The 24,000-nt window shown below is 45.6% G+C and overlaps 1 protein-coding gene and 21 non-coding genes across 22 annotated transcripts; all 22 read right to left on the reverse strand.

Moving 5' to 3' along the window:
- Positions 1-8,661: 8,661 nt before the first annotated feature.
- Positions 8,662-18,675, reverse strand: LOC147182924 (uncharacterized). Its single transcript, XM_086082420.1, has 5 exons — positions 16,652-18,675; positions 15,045-15,156; positions 14,842-14,870; positions 14,659-14,748; positions 8,662-8,822 (listed from the first exon to the last, which is right to left on the reverse strand). The coding sequence occupies exons 1-5, from the start codon at positions 18,474-18,476 to the stop codon at positions 8,662-8,664; spliced, it is 2,217 nt and encodes a 738-aa protein (XP_085938546.1). The 5' UTR covers positions 18,477-18,675.
- LOC147182925 (5S ribosomal RNA) lies at positions 9,217-9,335 on the reverse strand. The gene has a single exon (XR_015093546.1). It is a non-coding gene; the product is annotated as a 5S ribosomal RNA (ribosomal RNA).
- LOC147182926 (5S ribosomal RNA) lies at positions 9,533-9,651 on the reverse strand. The gene has a single exon (XR_015093274.1). It is a non-coding gene; the product is annotated as a 5S ribosomal RNA (ribosomal RNA).
- LOC147182927 (5S ribosomal RNA) lies at positions 9,826-9,944 on the reverse strand. Its single transcript, XR_015090635.1, has one exon. It is a non-coding gene; the product is annotated as a 5S ribosomal RNA (ribosomal RNA).
- LOC147182928 (5S ribosomal RNA) lies at positions 10,139-10,257 on the reverse strand. The gene has a single exon (XR_015091809.1). It is a non-coding gene; the product is annotated as a 5S ribosomal RNA (ribosomal RNA).
- On the reverse strand, positions 10,454-10,572 carry LOC147182929 (5S ribosomal RNA). Its single transcript, XR_015093547.1, has one exon. It is a non-coding gene; the product is annotated as a 5S ribosomal RNA (ribosomal RNA).
- On the reverse strand, positions 10,767-10,885 carry LOC147182930 (5S ribosomal RNA). The gene has a single exon (XR_015093548.1). It is a non-coding gene; the product is annotated as a 5S ribosomal RNA (ribosomal RNA).
- Positions 11,082-11,200, reverse strand: LOC147182931 (5S ribosomal RNA). The gene has a single exon (XR_015093549.1). It is a non-coding gene; the product is annotated as a 5S ribosomal RNA (ribosomal RNA).
- On the reverse strand, positions 11,397-11,515 carry LOC147182932 (5S ribosomal RNA). Its single transcript, XR_015092430.1, has one exon. It is a non-coding gene; the product is annotated as a 5S ribosomal RNA (ribosomal RNA).
- On the reverse strand, positions 11,688-11,806 carry LOC147182933 (5S ribosomal RNA). Its single transcript, XR_015091679.1, has one exon. It is a non-coding gene; the product is annotated as a 5S ribosomal RNA (ribosomal RNA).
- LOC147182934 (5S ribosomal RNA) lies at positions 12,006-12,124 on the reverse strand. Its single transcript, XR_015091400.1, has one exon. It is a non-coding gene; the product is annotated as a 5S ribosomal RNA (ribosomal RNA).
- On the reverse strand, positions 12,320-12,438 carry LOC147182935 (5S ribosomal RNA). The gene has a single exon (XR_015093285.1). It is a non-coding gene; the product is annotated as a 5S ribosomal RNA (ribosomal RNA).
- Positions 12,611-12,729, reverse strand: LOC147182936 (5S ribosomal RNA). Its single transcript, XR_015090656.1, has one exon. It is a non-coding gene; the product is annotated as a 5S ribosomal RNA (ribosomal RNA).
- On the reverse strand, positions 12,925-13,043 carry LOC147182937 (5S ribosomal RNA). The gene has a single exon (XR_015091850.1). It is a non-coding gene; the product is annotated as a 5S ribosomal RNA (ribosomal RNA).
- Positions 13,240-13,358, reverse strand: LOC147182938 (5S ribosomal RNA). The gene has a single exon (XR_015091841.1). It is a non-coding gene; the product is annotated as a 5S ribosomal RNA (ribosomal RNA).
- LOC147182939 (5S ribosomal RNA) lies at positions 13,559-13,677 on the reverse strand. Its single transcript, XR_015092104.1, has one exon. It is a non-coding gene; the product is annotated as a 5S ribosomal RNA (ribosomal RNA).
- LOC147182940 (5S ribosomal RNA) lies at positions 13,872-13,990 on the reverse strand. The gene has a single exon (XR_015093552.1). It is a non-coding gene; the product is annotated as a 5S ribosomal RNA (ribosomal RNA).
- On the reverse strand, positions 15,997-16,115 carry LOC147182941 (5S ribosomal RNA). The gene has a single exon (XR_015093560.1). It is a non-coding gene; the product is annotated as a 5S ribosomal RNA (ribosomal RNA).
- A 3,699-nt stretch (positions 18,676-22,374) lies between the features above and the next one.
- Positions 22,375-22,493, reverse strand: LOC147182942 (5S ribosomal RNA). Its single transcript, XR_015093572.1, has one exon. It is a non-coding gene; the product is annotated as a 5S ribosomal RNA (ribosomal RNA).
- A 206-nt stretch (positions 22,494-22,699) lies between these two features.
- On the reverse strand, positions 22,700-22,818 carry LOC147182943 (5S ribosomal RNA). The gene has a single exon (XR_015093573.1). It is a non-coding gene; the product is annotated as a 5S ribosomal RNA (ribosomal RNA).
- A 196-nt stretch (positions 22,819-23,014) lies between these two features.
- On the reverse strand, positions 23,015-23,133 carry LOC147182944 (5S ribosomal RNA). Its single transcript, XR_015091402.1, has one exon. It is a non-coding gene; the product is annotated as a 5S ribosomal RNA (ribosomal RNA).
- A 195-nt stretch (positions 23,134-23,328) lies between these two features.
- LOC147182945 (5S ribosomal RNA) lies at positions 23,329-23,447 on the reverse strand. The gene has a single exon (XR_015091680.1). It is a non-coding gene; the product is annotated as a 5S ribosomal RNA (ribosomal RNA).
- Positions 23,448-24,000: the final 553 nt, after the last annotated feature.

Below are 24,000 nucleotides of genomic sequence, written 5' to 3' on the forward strand. Positions count from 1 at the left end.
GAAAGAGCAACAGGTCTGTATTCATTCGTAATCAGAGGGAGGTTCCGGGGAAGGGAGTCAGGCTTATTATTATTGTATTCTTTTAATCTGATTTATACCCATGGGAACGGATTCTCTTGTATTCAGTTGTAACCAGGTGTGTTGTGGGCTGACCTTTTTATGAACCCTCTTTGTGAATAAATAACGATGTGAGCCAAGAGGAAGGAGCCACATTTGAACGGACCACCGTTTGGGTGACTTTAAATGTGCGACCAGAAGCTTCTGGTAATTAAAACCTTTGCAAAGGAACTTCTTCAACAGAATCTCACCATTCAGTTAATTGAACACGCAAAGAGTACAATACTTAATATTGTCTACTCTAACAAATGGTGACCGCCGACGCTGAATTATAACGAATGGTCTCCTCCGTTGAACCAAACGGACGGTGTTATTCTGACGTGGAACAGGCTGCGGCGTTCAAAGACGGGCGGAACTTCTAGGCCTAAATAAATAAAGTACGGTAAGTGGAGATCTTTATCCACGTAGAAGAAGTTTTGTCTGTCTGGTCCGCTGCAGCTGGTTTTTTCGTCTTGCAAATTATCTAAATTTTAAAAGAGATCTGTGTGAACGAGTGTAGTTTGATGTCGTTCTATTGTGAGTTGTGATAATTCCGACGATATTGAACTAAACACGTCGTGGAGTGGTGCATTTGAAGGTGACGTAATGCAGACTCGAAGTGATGAAGCTTTTTTGTACAGGAAGAAATAGCGGTTAATTTTTTGATTTGTTTTGTTTTTCGTCAACGCTATGAAGAATCCTTAGACCATAATATATAAAAGGGTTTGCCGGATGACGTAACAAGTCCTTCTTGTTACTAAGGATTGCGAAGATTATGGTACGCGCTTCTGTTTTTTTAAGCAGTTTTGGCCGGATTTGAGGACTAAGTAACATAATTGTTCATGGCTCTTGGTGTGAAAACGTCCTAAACACGTAATATGTCTTTTATTTGAAAAAGCGCCTGTTTGAAATTGAACAGAAAGGGGTCCAGGTTGATTACAGCGATGATTGGATTTTTGTATCACTGTATTTGCAATCGAGAGATTACGTGAAAGATTTTATTTCAGTTTTGGCGTTCCTACTTTTGTAGTTTTGGGGTCAGGATTTCCGTATGAATACCTTTTGTTCTACGGTTAAATTCGATGGTACGTGACATTTTATTTTGAAAATGAGCGCCTTGCAGAAATTTTGCAATGTATGGAGAACAGTTTAGCTCAGCGGGATTGGGTAACCGCTGTGTATAAACGAGAGGTCACGTAATTCTTATGTCTGTCTGTGTGTGGCCATATGTGTTAACATATTGAACTATTAATACTAAAAGTGAGACGTCACTGTTTTAAAACCGAATGTATACATCAAAAACTACAAACAAAAATGGAGGCGATTTCGACCCGGATACAGAATGGTTTGTCCTGAATGCGCTTCCGGTTTAGCGAAAAATAAAAGCGTCGATGAACAATGAAAAAACGAACTATGGATCGATTGTATACAAAGCTTTCGCTGGACAAAATGGTATGTCAGACTTTTGTATTTTCTTTGTTGGTAATGGAAAAAGGCTGAATTTGATGCTAAAATGACTCCAGCATTTGTGAAGCAGTTTACGGATGGGTTTTTCAAAGTTACCCGTTTACTGAAATTACCGTATAAAACTGCAGTTTAAATGCTATAAGATTTGTAGACAACGAATTGAAGGAATAACAATATATATTTTTTTATAATGACTGAAGAGTGTGTGCGTATGCATTTGAGTGTGTGACCTAGCTTAAAAAAAAAGGTGGGGGTTTGTAAGTGAGAAGTGTGCATATGGGGATTTTGTTTGTTTTTCTTTAATATTTTAACTAAGTTTGGTGTTGTTTTGTGTGAGATGATACTGTTGTGATAGTGGCGTTTGTTTTATTAATGGGAATATGATAAAATAGGTTTTGCGATTTATAATGTTAAGATTCCTCCCCTCCCCCCCTTCCCCCGTTTCTAGGTTAGAAAAAAAGGTGGGGGCTGAGCTGTGCGCTGTGAGCATAATGTGTCCTCGTAATGGGACTCTTTTTTTGTCAAAATGGTAAGAGAGGAATGATAAACAATATAAAATAAGTAATAGTATTTGACTGAGCTAATAAATCTTTACACTTTAATGATTGATGACGATGGTTAATTTGTTAACTTTCCCTTTTCGGGACAAATGAATAAAGAGTAATGATAAAATAATGGCATTTTGTTTGAGAGTTGATATAATTATGCCTACATCTTTATAGCTGTGGCTGGAAGTAAGATAGTTGAATAAGGAGTTATGAATGTTTTTGAAATTGACATGTTGATAATGATTTTTAATATTTGTTTTTTCTCTGAGTGTGTCATTTCAGAAACTGATGTTTGAGTTCCAAGGCAGATGAGGGTTTGATGGCCTTCACTGATTACAAACTGCGAACGGGATGCGCCCCAGCTGCTGATACGTTGTATGGCTAGTAGCTATTTGAAGGGGTATTGAAAAAAAAAAAAGAGAAATGAATAAAGAGGCTGTGTTTTTTACGAAACATTTTTGAGAAAGCAGGGAGTGAACTGTCTTGCTATGATCCCATATCCTCAGTCTGGCATTTTTAAAGCATTGTATCAACGAATGTGCATTTTTTGATCAGGTGAGCTCTCAGAAAGACTGTGTGTCATCGGATCCACATTGCAGACAGCGTCTGAATGGATGTGGCAGAGATCAAAGGTCTAAAGCCGCAGAGCAACAGTCTTCTCGTCCTGTGCCTAAGAAAAACATGATGTTCAAATTCCTCAATGCCCAGTGACTGTGTATACGCCTCATTCTAGTGACTTCTCCCCTATGGCTGTTTTGCATCCGGAGGAAATCTAAATGCCTGCTCTGAACATTGCTGCCACAACAGCCGCCATGCTGGCCAGGACTGAACATTGACAACAGCTGCCGTCCTGCCTTTTGCTGGGGGTCTGGACTGAGAAAGTTGGTGGTCGGAATGAGATGTGATCCATTCAGTAAAATGCTACATAGTGATATGCAAGGCATTTTTAATGTGTTGAGTGGGGAACTGTGATCTATAGCAAGATATTTTGGGAAATTGAAAACGACATATGTAAATTTGAAATGAGGGATTGAGAAAATTTATTTCAATCTATAGCCTACTAAATTTTTGCCTATATTTTTGGGAGAATCAGTTTCTGAATTGGTACAATGGGAATTTTATTAATATGTTATGATATGATATATTTTTATTTTCCCCGTGAGGAACTTTTTTGGACTTCGTCCAGCTCCAGCTATAGTATAAAATAAATAATAGAATAAAATGAGTAGTAACAAGTAAAAGACTAACTAAGAGTTTGATGGCTAAATTTGATTTTTTTTTTTTTTTTTAACAGCACTGTGATTTATAAATCCCAGAAATATTTTGTGTGCTGTGTTTTTTATGAGCCCCGCTAATATGTGAAAGATTAGCAGTTTGAAGATGATTTTTAGTTTGATTAAATCTAGGAAATGGTAGATATTTGTAAATTTTGTGTGATTTTATCCTCCGCCCCACTAATCTATAAAAGAGGTGAGGTTGATTGGCAGTTTAAATAATTTTCGGGACTCTAGGAGAATTAGAGTAATATGGTTACCTCTATTTTTTATGGCCCCAAAGTCATCATATATTAGTGTCTTAAGTTGTATCTGCTTATGCTCAGTTTTATAGTGTTTTGTAGCTCTTTTGTTTATCTCATAGCCTGATTTAGAGGGTTGAGTTATTTATGACGTCTTTTGAGTCATGAGGTTTTTATTTTGTCCTCCCTTTATCTTGACGTGTTTGAAAAAATCAGTGGATCTTTGTCAAATGAGGGAGTTTATGTTTAAGAATTTAACCAATGTAGATGAGTTAGAAAATTAAAATCAAACTTAAAAACGAAATTAAAAAGGTTGTGGGGTATCGGCCTACACTCCAATTGACAGGATGAGTTTGAAAATGATCATTCACAGTTTGAATATGAAGAAATCTATCAGAGGAAATCGATCGCAAAGTAAGTCTGAAGCAAGCAAGGACAATAATACATATTCGCCGAATGAAGGTAATTATATTATATTATATATTTTATCTCAGAATCATATTTGAAAAATGTAATGTTTGGAGCCCAGTGTTTGCAAAAGAGTATAGATAATATGAATATATGTGAGTTTTTCCCAGCATGCCAGGATTCGGCCGGTCATGGGATTCTGGGAAGAGAATAAAAGATATGAAAGGCACAGTTATGAAAATTTAGAACAAATTTAGTCATGGTAAAAAATTACCTATTATTGAACAAAACCTATTTGAAAAATAAATATTTATAAGCTCTGTCTTATATTAATGAATGAGCGAATGTCATTCAACTCAATCAAGGGCTGGGCTCTATTTTAATGTCACAAAAATAGATCTTTTCCTGTTCCAACAGCACAGGACCTACGGATCTTAATCAAATAACATTTACTAATCCCAACTAACAAAAACTATCAGGGTTTTTTCCTCCAAATAAAATTTATGTGAGTTTATGAGAAACTAAAAATGAAAAGTTTCTGCACTCAGGAGAACGGCCCCAGGGGGTTGATGAGGAGAAATTCCACAACTGGAAAGGAGACGTGCCAGGCTCGGCCATCTCATCAACTGATGCTCTCAGGTTGAAAGGAGAGACGAAATTCCACAACTGGAGCATCAATCTTATCACCTCCGACCTGGAGCCACGTCAGCTGAATCCGTGCCCGGTTCCGGAGCTGCCGTTTGAGGACATCAGTCAACGGATCAAGAGCAAGTGCCTTTTTTTGGGCAATCATTCCTTTGATCAGTCACATTTTGGGCAGAATAATCCCAGGTGACAAATCGAAGAATTTGGGTAGTCTACCCCAAATTCTTAAAGAAGAGACGAACTATTGCGACACTCTTTTCATTAAAAAGACCTTCAAAGAACTTCATCACAAGATGGCTTCAAAGAACACATATTCGTCTGCCGATACATTGCGACACTTTTTAATGAACAACATTTTATGTTAAGCCTCACATATGCTATGCTTATTTCACTAAAAATCTTTTAAATGTATCAAATTGTTTTTTTAATGTCATGATTGCTAAATTATCTCCTCTTCTGCTAAAGGGATGTTTTAAGGATAATTATTTTTACCACACAACTATTGAAAAAAAAAAATGTTTTAATGTGTTGAGCTCTTATGAGCTCAAATGAGGGATTGTTAAGTTATTAACATTGTTTTTCAGTTTTAAATTATATTTTAGCCGTTTATAATTATGTTAACTCAGTATGGCTGTATGAATAGACCTATATTCTTATCTGTGTTACTTTCATGAGAAAGAGCAACAGGTCTGTATTCATTCGTAATCAGAGGGAGGTTCCGGGGAAGGGAGTCAGGCTTATTATTATTGTATTCTTTTAATCTGATTTATACCCATGGGAACGGATTCTCTTGTATTCAGTTGTAACCAGGTGTGTTGTGGGCTGACCTTTTTATGAACCCTCTTTGTGAATAAATAACGATGTGAGCCAAGAGGAAGGAGCCACATTTGAACGGACCACCGTTTGGGTGACTTTAAATGTGCGACCAGAAGCTTCTGGTAATTAAAACCTTTGCAAAGGAACTTCTTCAACAGAATCTCACCATTCAGTTAATTGAACACGCAAAGAGTACAATACTTAATATTGTCTACTCTAACAGTACACACACTACTATACAGGCCAGCCCACAAACAATCACGACAGGTCACCTCATCCCTACCCAAGGGCACACCAAGAACCCTGTAAGAATCCCCTGCGTCCCTGACGCCCCAAACATTCGGTGGGGCCACAATGCCTCCGCAGTAGGACACAGACGTCTTATCAAAATTGATCTTTGCTCCTGAGGCAAGGCAATAGACATTTAGGATGTGGAGAGCCACATTGAGGCTCCCCACATCGCGCAAAACCAAATTGGTATCATCCGCATATTGAAAAATCTTATATTCCCTACCAGATGGACTCACGATTCCATGCACAGCCCCGTCCCTCTTGAGCATAGCGGCCAAAGGCTCGGCCACTATGCTATAGAGAAGTGCACTCAAAGGACACCCCTGCCTTACCGACCTCCGCAAAGGGAAGCTATCCGACAGGAGTCCATTACATTTTACACGGCTAACCGCACTGGAATACAAAAGCTTAATCCAGTTTACAAAACCATTTTTAAAACCAAATTTCTCCAAAACGCGGTAAAGAAAACAATGCTCGACTCTATCAAATGCTTTACTGAAATCCACTGAAACGTGAATCCCACCAGAGACATGCATCTCCTTCAACAAATACTTTAAGGAGAGTATTGTGTCAGAAATGTCCCGCCCCGGGACACAATACGCCTGTGTACCTGCAACCACTTTACCAATCACACCTTTCAACCTATGCGCCAATACTTTTGCCAATATTTTGTAATCAGTGTTAAGAAGACTTATTGGTCTGTAATTGGCCAGGCACCGCTTATCACCCTTCTTAAAAACCAAAGTCACAATGCTCAGAGAAAAGGAGTCCGAAACTCGACCCTCTCTCTCAAAATCGCTAAAGAGAGTATGGAGAATCGGGGCTAACCTGTGAGCAAAAGCACTATAAAACTCTGCACTCAAACCATCCTCTCCTGGACTTTTACAGGCATTGAGACCCCTAATTGCTGCTAAAACCTCTACTAAGGAAATAGGCAGGTCACAGCTGTCAGCGTCACTAGAGCTAAGAGACACATCAAGCGCACCTAGTGCCTTACTACAGCTTACTTCATTGATCCTTTCACCATCAAATAAATCGGAATAAAACCTACCTACAATATCCAGAATTTCATCCAAATCACTATGAAGTTTACCTGATTCGTCCAACAGGCCGTCCAAATATAGCTTGCTCTGCCTGGACTTTTCCAAGCCAAAAAAGAAAGCTGTGGAGCGCTCCCCCTCTACCGCATACTGGGCCTTGGATCTAAGTGCCGCCCCCCTAGCCCGACTAACCTGTATGTTCCTGAGCTCCTCCTGCAGTTCCAGATATTCAGGGTCTACCGGACCTATACCAGAGGTAGCGGCAAGTCCTTGGAGTTTGCTCCGGACAGTTCGCTCTCTGATTGACTCCTCCCACCTCCTCTGCTTACTATAACGGAGGCACAGCTTTTTAATTCTAAACTTTGCCTGTTCCCACCAATCAACCAAAGAATCACACATTTCCATTTCACCTTCCAAACAATCAAAAAAGTGCTCCATCCTATTTACAAAGGCGGGGTCGGCAAGCAGCATTATATTAAAAACCCAGACTCCCCCATTCCTCTTACCACCCAGGAAGTCTAGGGTAACAGAAAAGAGGGAGTGATCGCTCCAGCCCACACATGCATAGGAGCTACCCCCAATATACTTCCATAAAGCACTTGAAACATAGCACAGATCTATCCGAGACTGGAGGAGGACCCCCCGCACCACCTGACGCCGGGAATAATCCCTTTTTAGGGGGTTAAGACCTCTCCAGACTTCGGACAGATCAGCAGCCACTGCAGCATCAATTAAATAGCCTCTACTGACATCATTCTTAAAGGTGTTGTTCGGACCGAGATCGATTTTTGACAGAGCGATATTAAAGTCACCGATCAAAATAGAGGAATCTGTAACATAAGGGAAAACAGAACTGAAGAAGGTTTTCCTCTCCATCTCCTCATTAGGCGCGTAGATATTTATAAGGCGGAATTTAGTGGAGCCACGCTGCAAATCAATCACGATAAAACGACCATGTGGGTCCTCATGCACTAAAGAAGACACGCCAAAAACACCCGGCTTGACTAAGACAGCCACACCACGGGAGTTTGCAGAGCCCAAAGCACAGTACAAGTCACCAATGTTCATAGCCTCTACTATGCGAAGATGCTCCGCCTCCCACCACGTCTCCTGGATGCACAGCACATCCCAGGTGGTGTTGTGAAACACACTGTGCATCTTTACCCCATTCCTCAAGCTCCGAGCATTAATGGAGACTAGGGAAAACGTCATTTTGAAAGAGAAAAAGGGAAGTTGATCCATCAACCTGACACCAGACTACCGTTTACACTTCTTATTAATTTTTGTCGGAGCAACCTCATTCCCTTGGGAAATGACACCCATGGGAACAGTTGTGGCATTTACAGTGGCAGACTCAGAACGGGCAGTGCCGCATGAAACGGGATCTTCACCTTGCAGCCCCGACCGCCGATCACTACCAGGCTGGGACTCACAGTACTCGTCGACATGTTTCGACCCGCCCCTCCCGGTCAGTGATCTAGACCTGTCACTACTCCTAGGAAGTGGCTGCCTAAGCGGCGCCCGACCCCTGCTGCCCGCCCTCGAGCGCTGAGACTTAGGAGTCTGGCCTGACTTTCGTACCATCTCCCCCGCTTCAGGGGTAAGGTGTGAAACCAGATCCACACCCATCCCCCTCCCCGGTCCAGCCTCCGCCACCACGACATTAGAGGTTGGGCAGGATACTGCCCCCCCCCCCCCCCCCCCCCCTGCTCGGGGGCAGGACTGTGAGACATTTCACCAGCCCCCCCCACCACAGGCGCCAATGCCACCGGGTCAGGTATACCCGGTTCCGCATCCTGATCAAACAGGACCTCCCTCGATCCAGGGCCGTGCTCTACGTCAGCCGTAGCAGGGGGACTCCCACCCACTTCCTCTGGGTCAGAGGCGGGGTGGCCAGAGCACCCACATACAGAGGGGGACTGATGACAGTACTTACATTTAGCGGCCCTGGGCTCTGCACACTCACGCGCATAATGGCCTTGGGCCCCACACCGTCTGCAGCAAAAATCCGGGCATTCACGCAACACATGGTCAGGCTGGAGACACCCCCTGCACACCTTCACTTGCCTGTCATGAATGACCCTAAAATATTCAGGCCCCCCCGCAGTGTTAAACCTTACAGAATACGGTAGAGAACGCACCTGGTCAGTAAATCGGACCTTAACGAACCTCGTTCCGTCAGCGATCGGGCGTTCTCAGGGTAGTATGGACGTTGACTCTTTTAAAGATTACACTCGTCCCAGATTGGGGTGGAAAAAGCATTTTGACAGCATTTTCAGCTCTCATCCTGTCAGTTTAGCGTGTGGCTGTCTGCTAGCAAGTAGCTAGCAAACTGGAATTATTTTGTGAAAGTTTACTTTTGCGACGGAGGTGCAAAAAAAAAAAAAAAAGCTTACAGCACCTGGTATTCCCAGGCGGTCTCCCATCCAAGTACTAACCAGGCCCGACCCTGCTTAGCTTCCGAGATCGGACGAGATCGGGCGTTCTCAGGGTAGTATGGCCGTAAGCCGAGAAAAAGCCCACAGTTGACTCTTTTAAAGATTACACTCGTCCCAGATTGGGGTGGAAAAAACCTTTTTGACAGCATTTTCAGCTCTCATCCTGTCAGTTTAGCGTGTGGCTGTCTGCTAGCAAGTAGCTAGCAAACTGGAATTATTTTGTGAAAGTTTACTTTTGCGACGGAGGTGCAAAAAAAAAAAAAAAAAAGCTTACAGCACCTGGTATTCCCAGGCGGTCTCCCATCCAAGTACTAACCAGGCCCGACCCTGCTTAGCTTCCAAGATCGGACGAGATCGGGCGTTCTCAGGGTAGTATGGCCGTTGACTCTTTTAAAGATTACACTCGTCCCAGATTGGGGTGGAAAAAGCATTTTGACAGCATTTTCAGCTCTCATCCTGTCAGTTTAGCGTGTTGCTGTCTGCTAGCAAGTAGCTAGCAAACTGGAATTCTTTTGTGAAAGTTTACTTTTGCGACGGAGGTGCAAAAAAAAAAAAAAAAAAGCTTACAGCACCTGGTATTCCCAGGCGGTCTCCCATCCAAGTACTAACCAGGCCCAACCCTGCTTAGCTTCCGAGATCGGACGAGATCGGGCGTTCTCAGGGTAGTATGGCCGTAAGCCGAGAAAAAGCCCACAGTTGACTCTTTTAAAGATTACACTCGTCCCAACTTGGGGTGGAAAAAGCATTTTGACAGCATTTTCAGCTCTCATCCTGTCAGTTTAGCGTGTGGCTGTCTGCTAGCAAGTAGCTAGCAAACTGGAATTATTTTGTGAAAGTTTACTTTTGCGACGGAGGTATAAAAAAAAAAAAAAAAGCTTACAGCACCTGGTATTCCCAGGCGGTCTCCCATCCAAGTACTAACCAGGCCCGACCCTGCTTAGCTTCCAAGATCGGACGAGATCGGGCGTTCTCAGGGTAGTATGGCCGTAAGCCGAGAAAAAGCCCACAGTTGACTCTTTTAAAGATTACACTCGTCCCAGATTGGGGTGGAGAAAGCATTTTGACAGCATTTTCAGCTCTCATCCTGTCAGTTTAGCGTGTGGCTGTCTGCTAGCAAGTAGCTAGCAAACTGGAATTCTTTTGTGAAAGTTTACTTTTGCGACGGAGGTGCAAAAAAAAAAAAAAAAAAGCTTACAGCACCTGGTATTCCCAGGCGGTCTCCCATCCAAGTACTAACCAGGCCCGACCCTGCTTAGCTTCCGAGATCGGACGAGATCGGGCGTTCTCAGGGTAGTATGGCCGTAAGCCGAGAAAAAGCCCACAGTTGACTCTTTTAAAGATTACACTCGTCCCAGATTGGGGTGGAAAAAGCATTTTGACAGCATTTTCAGCTCTCATCCTGTCAGTTTAGCGTGTGGCTGTCTGCTAGCAAGTAGCTAGCAAACTGGAATTATTTTGTCAAAGTTTACTTTTGCGACGGAGGTGCAAAAAAAAAAAAAAAAGCTTACAGCACCTGGTATTCCCAGGCGGTCTCCCATCCAAGTACTAACCAGGCCCGACCCTGCTTAGCTTCCGAGATCGGACGAGATCGGGCGTTCTCAGGGTAGTATGGCCGTAAGCCGAGAAAAAGCCCACAGTTGACTCTTTTAAAGATTACACTCGTCCCAGATTGGGGTGGAAAAAGCATTTTGACAGCATTTTCAGCTCTCATCCTGTCAGTTTAGCGTGTGGCTGTCTGCTAGCAAGTAGCTAGCAAACTGGAATTATTTTGTGAAAGTTTACTTTTGCGACGGAGGTGCAAAAAAAAAAAAAAAAAAGCTTACAGCACCTGGTATTCCCAGGCGGTCTCCCATCCAAGTACTAACCAGGCCCGACCCTGCTTAGCTTCCGAGATCGGACGAGATCGGGCGTTCTCAGGGTAGTATGGCCGTAAGCCGAGAAAAAGCCCACAGTTGACTCTTTTAAAGATTACACTCGTCCCAACTTGGGGTGGAAAAAGCATTTTGACAGAATTTTCAGCTCTCATCCTGTCAGTTTAGCGTGTGGCTGTCTGCTAGCAAGTAGCTAGCAAACTGGAATTATTTTGTGAAAGTTTACTTTTGCGACGGAGGTGCAAAAAAAAAAAAAAAAAAGCTTACAGCACCTGGTATTCCCAGGCGGTCTCCCATCCAAGTACTAACCAGGCCCGACCCTGCTTAGCTTCCGAGATCGGACGAGATCGGGCGTTCTCAGGGTAGTATGGCCGTTGACTCTTTTAAAGATTACACTCGTCCCAGATTGGGGTGGAAAAAGCATTTTGACAGCATTTTCAGCTCTCATCCTGTCAGTTTAGCGTGTGGCTGTCTGCTAGCAAGTAGCTAGCAAACTGGAATTATTTTGTGAAAGTTTACTTTTGCGACGGAGGTGCAAAAAAAAAAAAAAAAGCTTACAGCACCTGGTATTCCCAGGCGGTCTCCCATCCAAGTACTAACCAGGCCCGACCCTGCTTAGCTTCCGAGATCGGACGAGATCAGGCGTTCTCAGGGTAGTATGGCCGTAAGCCGAGAAAAAGTCCACAGTTGACTCTTTTAAAGATTACACTCGTCCGAACTTGGGGTGGAAAAAGCATTTTGACAGCATTTTCAGCTCTCATCCTGTCAGTTTAGCGTGTGGCTGTCTGCTAGCAAGTAGCTAGCAAACTGGAATTATTTTGTGAAAGTTTACTTTTGCGACGGAGGTGCAAAAAAAAAAGAAAAAAAAAAGCTTACAGCACCTGGTATTCCCAGGCGGTCTCCCATCCAAGTACTAACCAGGCCCGACCCTGCTTAGCTTCCGAGATCAGACGAGATCGGGCGTTCTCAGGGTAGTATGGCCGTAAGCCGAGAAAAAGCCCACAGTTGACTCTTTTAAAGATTACACTCGTCCCAGATTGGGGTGGAAAAAGCATTTTGACAGCATTTTCAGCTCTCATCCTGTCAGTTTAGCGTGTGGCTGTCTGCTAGCAAGTAGCTAGCAAACTGGAATTATTTTGTGAAAGTTTACTTTTGCGACGGAGGTGCAAAAAAAAAAAAAAAAAGCTTACAGCACCTGGTATTCCCAGGCGGTCTCCCATCCAAGTACTAACCAGGCCCGACCCTGCTTAGCTTCCAAGATCGGACGAGATCGGGCGTTCTCAGGGTAGTATGGCCGTTGACTCTTTTAAAGATTACACTCGTCCCAGATTGGGGTGGAAAAAGCATTTTGACAGCATTTTCAGCTCTCATCCTGTCAGTTTAGCGTGTGGCTGTCTGCTAGCAAGTAGCTAGCAAACTGGAATTATTTTGTGAAAGTTTACTTTTGCGACGGAGGTGCAAAAAAAAAAAAAAAAGCTTACAGCACCTGGTATTCCCAGGCGGTCTCCCATCCAAGTACTAACCAGGCCCAACCCTGCTTAGCTTCCGAGATCGGACGAGATCGGGCGTTCTCAGGGTAGTATGGCCGTAAGCCGAGAAAAAGCCCACAGTTGACTCTTTCAAAGATTACACTCGTCCCAGATTGGGGTGGAAAAAGCATTTTGACAGCATTTTCAGCTCTCATCCTGTCAGTTTAGCGTGTGGCTGTCTGCTAGCAAGTAGCTAGCAAACTGGAATTATTTTGTGAAAGTTTACTTTTGCGACGGAGGTGCAAAAAAATAAATAAATAGCTTACAGCACCTGGTATTCCCAGGCGGTCTCCCATCCAAGTACTAACCAGGCCCGACCCTGCTTAGCTTCCGAGATCGGACGAGATCGGGCGTTCTCAGGGTAGTCTGGCCGTAAGCCGAGAAAAAGCCCACAGTTGACTCTTTTAAAGATTACACTCGTCCCAGATTGGGGTGGAAAAAGCATTTTGACAGCATTTTCAGCTCTCATCCTGTCAGTTTAGCGTGTGGCTGTCTGCTAGCAAGTAGCTAGCAAACTGGAATTATTTTGTGAAAGTTTACTTTTGCGACGGAGGTGCAAAAAAAAAAAAAAAAAACCTTACAGCACCTGGTATTCCCAGGCGGTCTCCCATCCAAGTACTAACCAGGCCCGACCCTGCTTAGCTTCCGAGATCGGACGAGATCGGGCGTTCTCAGGGTAGTATGGCCGTAAGCCGAGAAAAAAGCCCACAGTTGACTCTTTTAAAGATTACACTCGTCCCAACTTGGGGTGGAAAAAGCATTTTGACAGCATTTTCAGCTCTCATCCTGTCAGTTTAGCGTGTGGCTGTCTGCTAGCAAGTAGCTAGCAAACTGGAATTATTTTGTGAAAGTTTACTTTTGCGACGGAGGTGCAAAAAAAAAAGCAAAAAAAAAGCTTACAGCACCTGGTATTCCCAGGCGGTCTCCCATCCAAGTACTAACCAGGCCCGACCCTGCTTAGCTTCCGAGATCAGACGAGATCGGGCTTTCTCAGGGTAGTATGGCCGTAAGCCGAGAAAAAGCCGACAGTTGACTCTTTTAAAGATTACACTCGTCCCAGATTGGGGTGGAAAAAGCATTTTGACAGCATTTTCAGCTCTCATCCTGTCAGTTTAGCGTGTGGCTGTCTGCTAGCAAGTAGCTAGCAAACTGGAATTATTTTGTGAAAGTTTACTTTTGCGACGGAGGTGCAAAAAAAAAAAAAAAAGCTTACAGCACCTGGTATTCCCAGGCGGTCTCCCATCCAAGTACTAACCAGGCCCGACCCTGCTTAGCTTCCGAGATCGGACGAGATCGGGCGTTCTCAGGGTAGTATGGCCGTAAGCCGAGAAAAAGCCCACAGTTGACTCTTTTAAAGATTACACTCGTCCCAGATTGGGGTGGAAAAAGCATTTTGACAGCATTTTCAGCTCTCATCCTGTCAGTTTAGCGTGTGGCTGTCTGCTAGCAAGTAGCTAGCAAACTGGAATTCTTTTGTGAAAGTTTACTTTTGCGACGGAGGTGCAAAAAAAAAAAAAAAAAAAGCTTACAGCACCTGGTATTCCCAGGCGGTCTCCTATCCAAGTACTAACCAGGCCCGACCCTGCTTAGCTTCCGAGATCGGACGAGATCGGGCGTTCCGATCACTACCAGGCTGGGACTCACAGTACTCGTCGACATGTTTCGACCCGCCCCTCCCGGTCAGTGATCTAGACCTGTCACTACTCTTAGGCAGTGGCTGCCTAAGCGGCGCCCGACCCCTGCTGCCCGCCCTCGAGCGCTGAGACTTAGGAGTCTGGCCTGACTTTCGTACCATCTCCCCCGCTTCAGGGGTAAGGTGTGAAACCAGATCCACACCCATCCCCCTCCCCGGTCCAGCCTCCGCCACCACGACATTAGAGGTTGGGCAGGATACTGCCCCCCCCCCCCCCCCCCCCTGCTCGGGGGCAGGACTGTGAGACATTTCACCAGCCCCCCCCCACCACAGGCGCCAATGCCACCGGGTCAGGTATACCCGGTTCCGCATCCTGATCAAACAGGACCTCCCTCGATCCAGGGCCGTGCTCTACGTCAGCCGTAGGTGGGGGACTCCCACCCACTTCCTCTGGGTCAGAGGCGGGGTGGCCAGAGCACCCACATACAGAGGGGGACTGATGACAGTACTTACATTTAGCGGCCCTGGGCTCTGCACACTCACGCGCATAATGGCCTTGGGCCCCACACCGTCTGCAGCAAAAATCCGGGCATTCACGCAACACATGGTCAGGCTGGAGACACCCCCTGCACACCTTCACTTGCCTGTCATGAATGACCCTAAAATATTCAGGCCCCCCCGCAGTGTTAAACCTTACAGAATACGGTAGAGAACGCACCTGGTCAGTAAATCGGACCTTAACGAACCTCGTTCCGTCAGCGATGTTTGTCCCTGGCCACATTCGTCTCCTCACCTCGGACACGGCCGAAACACCCCAGTCGAGGAGCTTCTGCAGAATTTCCTCATCCTCAATATAGGCTGGCAGGCCCATGAAAGAGACAACAAGTTCGTCAACACTAATATCCCTCCCATGAACCCTAGTATCCCCGATCCTAAACCCATCGAGTAATTTTTCTTTAGCCGCCCGGGATGCCACAGTCATTTCGAATCTCTCTTTCGTAATCATCCGACAGGCCAGAATCGTACCACAGACTTCTTTAGTAGCCCTTAGTAGGGCCAGCGGAGACAGACCTACACCACCCTCGAGTTCCAAAAACACTGTCAATTCTTTATCAAAACTCACCTTTCGCTTATTTGTCACACTCATATTACCTTGATTTTTATCCACACCTACATCACCGCCAGCCTTCTTGCCAGCAAAACTTCCGTTCTCCATTCCAGACGTGCTGGGCCCAGCAAATGTCACATCCATATTCTAAGTTCAAACAAAGCAAAACCGCTCAGGGGGAAAAAAGAAACCCTCCTCCACAGCCAAGAAAGCTGGGAGGAGTAGAATCTGAAAACTAACACAAATAAACAAAACAAATTCAAAAACAGACAAAGAAAGAACACTAAACCACATAATAAGGAGCACACAGCTCCACTGACACAAAACGGAACAATCAACTCAGCTGTGACCAATCAACCACACCTGGGCGTTCTCAGGGCAGTATGGCCGTAAGCCGAGAAAAAGCCCACAGTTGACTCTTTTAAAGATTACACTCGTCCCAGATTGGGGTGGAAAAAGCATTTTGACAGCATTTTCAGCTCTCATCCTGTCAGTTTAGCGTGTGGCTGTCTGCTAGCAAGTAGCTAGCAAACTGGAATTATTTTGTGAAAGTTTACTTTTGCGACGGAGGTGCAAAAAAAAAAAAAAAAAGCTTACAGCACCTGGTATTCCCAGGCGGTCTCCCATCCAAGTACTAACCAGGCCCGACCCTGCTTAGCTTCCGAGATCGGACGAGATCGGGCGTTCTCAGGGTAGTATGGCCGTAAGCCGAGAAAAAGCCCACAGTTGACTCTTTTAAAGATTACAGTCGTCCCAACTTGGGGTGGAAAAAGCATTTTGACAGCATTTTCAGCTCTCATCCTGTCAGTTTAGCGTGTGGCTGTCTGCTAGCAAGTAGCTAGCAAACTGGAATTATTTTGTGAAAGTTTACTTTTGCGACGGAGGTGCAAAAAAAAAAAAAAAAAGCTTACAGCACCTGGTATTCCCAGGCGGTCTCCCATCCAAGTACTAACCAGGCCCGACCCTGCTTAGCTTCCGAGATCGGACGAGATCGGGCGTTCTTTTTTTTTTTTTCTTTTTTATTATAAAAATTCAACACAGAAATAATACACTCATTTTCAATCCCACCAAAAACATTGTCAAATTAGGCACAATTTAAAACCATCAAAAGGTAACCAAAACTAAATGTTATAATAATGACAGGGGAAATTCGCCGAGGTTTGGGGGCAAACCACCAGAGGGCGGGAAGTCCTCAAATGTTCAGCTTGGGGTGTCCACATGTATCCAAAGAAAATAAATCATTACGTTGGAAAAAAGTGTTGACAAACTCGTGCTCTCTGACAGCATGGAGATGGCGGATATGGGCTGCCAAAAGTCTCGCAAAGACAGCCCAGTGGTCAGCAGTCCTGGCGTCATAGAGGTGTATGTTGCGCACCAGGTAAACAGCATATCTCCCGAAGGACAGGCATAGATGAAGAGCCTCCCAGTTGATTCTGTCAGTCGAATCAGCTCTCCGGACATCCCGACAGATGGGCCCGAAAAACAGGAACCAGGGCTCGTCCATGTCCTCCACATCGACCGCCGGTGGTGGGAGTCTCAGTCCCAATCTCCTGACGAGGAGGTCCTGCAGCCGGGTCCAGAAGCGCCGCACCACCGGACACCGGAACATTAGGTGGAGCAAATCTTCTGGAACTCCACCGCACACTGGACAATTCCGACTAAACCTGTCAGGTTGAATGCTGTGCAACATAAGACATGTAAAAACGAGTCGATGTCTCAATTTAAAAGCAAAATTACTAACTTGGGGTGGGGTATACCAATTATAAACATTTGCCCAAATTGATGCAGTATCTCGCTCAGGGAATGTTTGTGACCACCTATGTTCAGCAGTGGGGCGCCTAACTACCTGGGTCAACAGCAAGCGATATAAAGCACGAGTCGGTGTCTCTGCCAATCCCATCAACCTCTCCCCCTTAACCCAAACGAAAATAAGGGGCGACTCACCGCCAATCCCTCCCTCATATGCTTCCTGAACTGGCTGTGCTCTCTCATAGAGTGTGCCCCACCTTCTCAAGATACACATCTGTATATCACTCACCTTTCTCACCACTTCGGTCCTCCTAAACCTAAGACCCGCCCTACTAAAACTACCCCTGATAAAATCCACATCGACCCCACCTTCAAAATCTAACAACTGCCCAACCCGTTTTATACCTGCCCTTTCAAAAAACCCGCTGAACATGCTCTCCCTCCTCCCAGGAGGATCAGAGAGCATGTCAGGATTAAAACGTAAAGGCATTTGCCCTAGCTGCCACAAGGAGCAAGGGGCCGCCACTACAAACGGCCGAAGTCTAGCCCACGCCTCGAACACTTCCCTCTCAAAAGGCGGGACCAGATCCAGGGCAGTCCTCTGGGGAAGCATACACAAATTATAAACACCATACTCACCCAACTTTTCAACCTGCGATGCAAAAAAGTCCTTCCACGCCGCATCGAATCTGGTGTCGAGGAACTTTTTAATCAATTTGAGACGCAGAGCATGCTTCCTAACCACCAAGTCGATCAGTTTAAGCCCTCCCCGATCATACTGACCAACCAAAACATTATGTGCCACAGGTGCACTCTCTCGCCGCCAGATAAATTTACTGACAGCAACGCTAAATTTATTTGCAAACACCCCCGGCAAGTCATACACAGTAAGAGCATGAACTAGCTTAGACAAACACAGTGCATTAACAACCAACACCCTACCTTTCAAGTGAAGACCACGCGTTTTCCATAGATTCATTCGGGTACACACACTACTATACAGGCCAGCCCACAAACAATCACGACAGGTCACCTCATCCCTACCCAAGGGCACACCAAGAACCCTGTAAGAATCCCCTGCGTCCCTGACGCCCCAAACATTCGGTGGGGCCACAATGCCTCCGCAGTAGGACACAGACGTCTTATCAAAATTGATCTTTGCTCCTGAGGCAAGGCAATAGACATTTAGGATGTGGAGAGCCACATTGAGGCTCCCCACATCGCGCAAAACCAAATTGGTATCATCCGCATATTGAAAAATCTTATATTCCCTACCAGATGGACTCACGATTCCATGCACAGCCCCGTCCCTCTTGAGCATAGCGGCCAAAGGCTCGGCCACTATGCTATAGAGAAGTGCACTCAAAGGACACCCCTGCCTTACCGACCTCCGCAAAGGGAAGCTATCCGACAGGAGTCCATTACATTTTACACGGCTAACCGCACTGGAATACAAAAGCTTAATCCAGTTTACAAAACCATTTTTAAAACCAAATTTCTCCAAAACGCGGTAAAGAAAACAATGCTCGACTCTATCAAATGCTTTACTGAAATCCACTGAAACGTGAATCCCACCAGAGACATGCATCTCCTTCAACAAATACTTTAAGGAGAGTATTGTGTCAGAAATGTCCCGCCCCGGGACACAATACGCCTGTGTACCTGCAACCACTTTACCAATCACACCTTTCAACCTATGCGCCAATACTTTTGCCAATATTTTGTAATCAGTGTTAAGAAGACTTATTGGTCTGTAATTGGCCAGGCACCGCTTATCACCCTTCTTAAAAACCAAAGTCACAATGCTCAGAGAAAAGGAGTCCGAAACTCGACCCTCTCTCTCAAAATCGCTAAAGAGAGTATGGAGAATCGGGGCTAACCTGTGAGCAAAAGCACTATAAAACTCTGCACTCAAACCATCCTCTCCTGGACTTTTACAGGCATTGAGACCCCTAATTGCTGCTAAAACCTCTACTAAGGAAATAGGCAGGTCACAGCTGTCAGCGTCACTAGAGCTAAGAGACACATCAAGCGCACCTAGTGCCTTACTACAGCTTACTTCGTTGATCCTTTCACCATCAAATAAATCGGAATAAAACCTACCTACAATATCCAGAATTTCATCCAAATCACTATGAAGTTTACCTGATTCGTCCAACAGGCCGTCCAAATATAGCTTGCTCTGCCTGGACTTTTCCAAGCCAAAAAAGAAAGCTGTGGAGCGCTCCCCCTCTACCGCATACTGGGCCTTGGATCTAAGTGCCGCCCCCCTAGCCCGACTAACCTGTATGTTCCTGAGCTCCTCCTGCAGTTCCAGATACTCAGGGTCTACCGGACCTATACCAGAGGTAGCGGCAAGTCCTTGGAGTTTGCTCCGGACAGTTCGCTCCCTGATGGACTCCTCCCACCTCCTCTGCTTACTATAACGGAGGCACAGCTTTTTAATTCTAAACTTTGCCTGTTCCCACCAATCAACCAAAGAATCACACATTTCCATTTCACCATCCAGACAATCAAAAAAGTGCTCCATCCTATTTACAAAGGCGGGGTCGGCAAGCAGCATATTATTAAAAACCCAGACCCCCCCATTCCTCTTACCACCCAGGAAGTCTAGGGTAACAGAAAAGAGGGAGTGATCGCTCCAGCCCACACATGCATAGGAGCTACCCCCAACATACTTCCATAAAGCACTTGAAACATAGCACAGATCTATCCGAGACTGGAGGAGGACCCCCCGCACCACCTGACGCCGGGAATAATCCCTTTTTAGGGGGTTAAGACCTCTCCAGACTTCGGACAGATCAGCAGCCACTGCAGCATCAATTAAATAGCCTCTACTGACATCATTCTTAAAGGTGTTGTTCGGACCGAGATCGATTTTTGACAGAGCGATATTAAAGTCACCGATCAAAATAGAGGAATCTGTAACATAAGGGAAAACAGAACTGAAGAAGGTTTTCCTCTCCATCTCCTCACTAGGCGCGTAGATATTTATAAGGCGGAATTTAGTGGAGCCACGCTGCAAATCAATCACGATAAAACGACCATGTGGGTCCTCATGCACTAAAGAAGACACGCCAAAAACACCCGGCTTGACTAAGACAGCCACACCACGGGAGTTTGCAGAGCCCAAAGCACAGTACAAGTCACCAATGTTCATAGCCTCTACTATGCGAAGATGCTCCGCCTCCCACCACGTCTCCTGGATGCACAGCACGTCCCAGGTGGTGTTGTGAAACACACTGTGCATCTTTACCCCATTCCTCAAGCTCCGAGCATTAATGGAGACTAGGGAAAACGTCATTTGGAAGGAGAAAAAAGGGAAGTTGATCCATCAACCTGACACCAGACTACCGTTTACACTTCTTATTAATTTTTGTCGGAGCAACCTCATTCCCTTGGGAAATGACACCCATGGGAACAGTTGTGGCATTTACAGTGGCAGACTCAGAACGGGCAGTGCCGCATGAAACGGGATCTTCACCTTGCAGCCCCGACCGCCGATCACTACCAGGCTGGGACTCACAGTACTCGTCGACATGTTTCAACCCGCCCCTCCCGGTCAGTGATCTAGACCTGTCACTACTCCTAGGAAGTGGCTGCCTAAGCGGCGCCCGACCCCTGCTGCCCGCCCTCGAGCGCTGAGACTTAGGAGTCTGGCCTGACTTTCGTACCATCTCCCCCGCTTCAGGGGTAAGGTGTGAAACCAGATCCACACCCATCCCCCTCCCCGGTCCAGCCTCCGCCACCACGACATTAGAGGTTGGGCAGGATACTGCCCCCCCCCCCCCCCCCCGCTCGGGGGCAGGACTGTGAGACATTTCACCAGCCCCCCCCACCACAGGCGCCAATGCCACCGGGTCAGGTATACCCGGTTCCGCATCCTGATCAAACAGGACCTCCCTCGATCCAGGGCCGTGCTCTACGTCAGCCGTAGGTGGGGGACTCCCACCCACTTCCTCTGGGTCAGAGGCGGGGTGGCCAGAGCACCCACATACAGAGGGGGACTGATGACAGTACTTACATTTAGCGGCCCTGGGCTCTGCACACTCACGCGCATAATGGCCTTGGGCCCCACACCGTCTGCAGCAAAAATCCGGGCATTCACGCAACACATGGTCAGGCTGGAGACACCCCCTGCACACCTTCACTTGCCTGTCATGAATGACCCTAAAATATTCAGGCCCCCCCGCAGTGTTAAACCTTACAGAATACGGTAGAGAACGCACCTGGTCAGTAAATCGGACCTTAACGAACCTCGTTCCGTCAGCGATGTTTGTCCCTGGCCACATTCGTCTCCTCACCTCGGACACGGCCAAAACACCCCAGTCGAGGAGCTTCTGCAGAATTTCCTCATCCTCAATATAGGCTGGCAGGCCCATGAAAGAGACAACAAGTTCGTCAACACTAATATCCCTCCCATGAACCCTAGTATCCCCGATCCTAAACCCATCGAGTAATTTTTCTTTAGCCGCCTGGGATGCCACAGTCATTTCGAATCTCTCTTTCGTAATCATCCGACAGGCCAGAATCGTACCACAGACTTCTTTAGCAGCCCTTAGTAGGGCCAGCGGAGACAGACCTACACCACCCTCGAGTTCCAAAAACACTGTCAATTCTTTATCAAAACTCACCTTTCGCTTATTTGTCACACTCATATTACCTTGATTTTTATCCACACCTACATCACCGCCAGCCTTCCTGCCAGCAAAACTTCCGTTCTCCATTCCAGACGTGCTGGGCCCAGCAAATGTCACATCCATATTCTAAGTTCAAACAAAGCAAAACCGCTCAGGGGGAAAAAAGAAACCCTCCTCCACAGCCAAGAAAGCTGGGAGGAGTAGAATCTGAAAACTAACACAAATAAACAAAACAAATTCAAAAACAGACAAAGAAAGAACACTAAACCACATAATAAGGAGCACACAGCTCCACTGACACAAAACGGAACAATCAACTCAGCTGTGACCAATCAACCACACCTGGGCGTTCTCAGGGTAGTATGGCCGTAAGCCGAGAAAAAGCCCACAGTTGACTCTTTTAAAGATTACACTCGTCCCAGATTGGGGTGGAAAAAGCATTTTGACAGCATTTTCAGCTCTCATCCTGTCAGTTTAGCGTGTGGCTGTCTGCTAGCAAGTAGCTAGCAAACTGGAATTATTTTGTGAAAGTTTACTTTTGCGACGGAGGTGCAAAAAAAAAAAAAAAAAAAAAAAAAAAGCTTACAGCACCTGGTATTCCCAGGCGGTCTCCCATCCAAGTACTAACCAGGCCCGACCCTGCTTAGCTTCCGAGATCGGACGAGATCGGGCGTTCTCAGGGTAGTATGGCCGTAAGCCGAGAAAAAGCCCACAGTTGACTCTTTTAAAGATTACACTCGTCCCAACTTTGGGTGGAAAAAGCATTTTGACAACATTTTCAGCTCTCATCCTGTCAGTTTAGCGTGTGGCTGTCTGCTAGCAAGTAGCTAGCAAACTGGAATTATTTTGTGAAAGTTTACTTTTGCGACGGAGGTGCAAAAAAAAAAAAAAAAAAAAAAAAAAAAGCTTACAGCACCTGGTATTCCCAGGCGGTCTCCCATCCAAGTACTAACCAGGCCCGACCCTGCTTAGCTTCCGAGATCGGACGAGATCGGGCGTTCTCAGGGTAGTATGGCCGTAAGCCGAGAAAAAGCCCACAGTTGACTCTTTTAAAGATTACACTCGTCCCAACTTTGGGTGGAAAAAGCATTTTGACAACATTTTCAGCTCTCATCCTGTCAGTTTAGCGTGTGGCTGTCTGCTAGCAAGTAGCTAGCAAACTGGAATTATTTTGTGAAAGTTTACTTTTGCGACGGAGGTGCAAAAAAAAAAAAAAAAAAGCTTACAGCACCTGGTATTCCCAGGCGGTCTCCCATCCAAGTACTAACCAGGCCCGACCCTGCTTAGCTTCCGAGATCAGACGAGATCGGGCGTTCTCAGGGTAGTATGGCCGTAAGCCGAGAAGAAGCCCACAGTTGACTCTTTTAAAGATTACACTTGTCCCAGATTGGGGTGGAAAAAGCATTTTGACAGAATTTTCAGCTCTCATCCTGTCAGTTTAGCGTGTTGCTGTCTGCTAGCAAGTAGCTAGCAAACTGGAATTATTTTGTGAAAGTTTACTTTTGCGACGGAGGTGCAAAAAAAAAAAAAAAAAGCTTACAGCACCTGGTATTCCCAGGCGGTCTCCCATCCAAGTACTAACCAGGCCCGACCCTGCTTAGCTTCCGAGATCGGACGAGATCAGGCGTTCTCAGGGTAGTATGGCCGTAAGCCGAGAAAAAGCCCACAGTTGACTCTTTTAAAGATTACACTCGTCCCAGATTGGGGTGGAGAAAGCATTTTGACAGCATTTTCAGCTCTCATCCTGTCAGTTTAGCGTGTGGCTGTCTGCTAGCAAGTAGCTAGTGATGAGTTATTAACATTGTTTTTTAGTTTTAAATTATATTTTAGCCGTTTATAATTATGTTAATTTAGTATGGCTGTATGAATAGACCTATATTCTTATCTGTGTTACTTTCATGAGAAAGAGCAACGGGTCTGTCTATTCATTCGTAATCTAAAGGGAGGTTCCGGGGATTTTGCTGTGTCGGAAGGGAGTCAGGCTTATTATTATTGTATTTTTTCTAATCTGATTTATACCCATGGGAACGGATTCTCTTGTATTCAGTTGTAACCAGGTGTGTTGTGGGCTGACCTTTTTCTGAACCCTTTTTGTGAATAAATAACGATGTGAGCTGGAGAGAGGCGATCACATTTGAACAGAGACATCGCTTGGATGGTTTGTCTATGTGGACCAGAAGCTTCTGGTAATTAAAACCTTTGCAA

Source organism: Leptonotus elevatus, chromosome 1 (genome assembly GCF_054856555.1).
Source record: "Leptonotus elevatus isolate MCC_2025b chromosome 1, RoL_Lele_1.0, whole genome shotgun sequence".
Classification (NCBI taxonomy): Eukaryota; Metazoa; Chordata; class Actinopteri; order Syngnathiformes; family Syngnathidae; genus Leptonotus; species Leptonotus elevatus.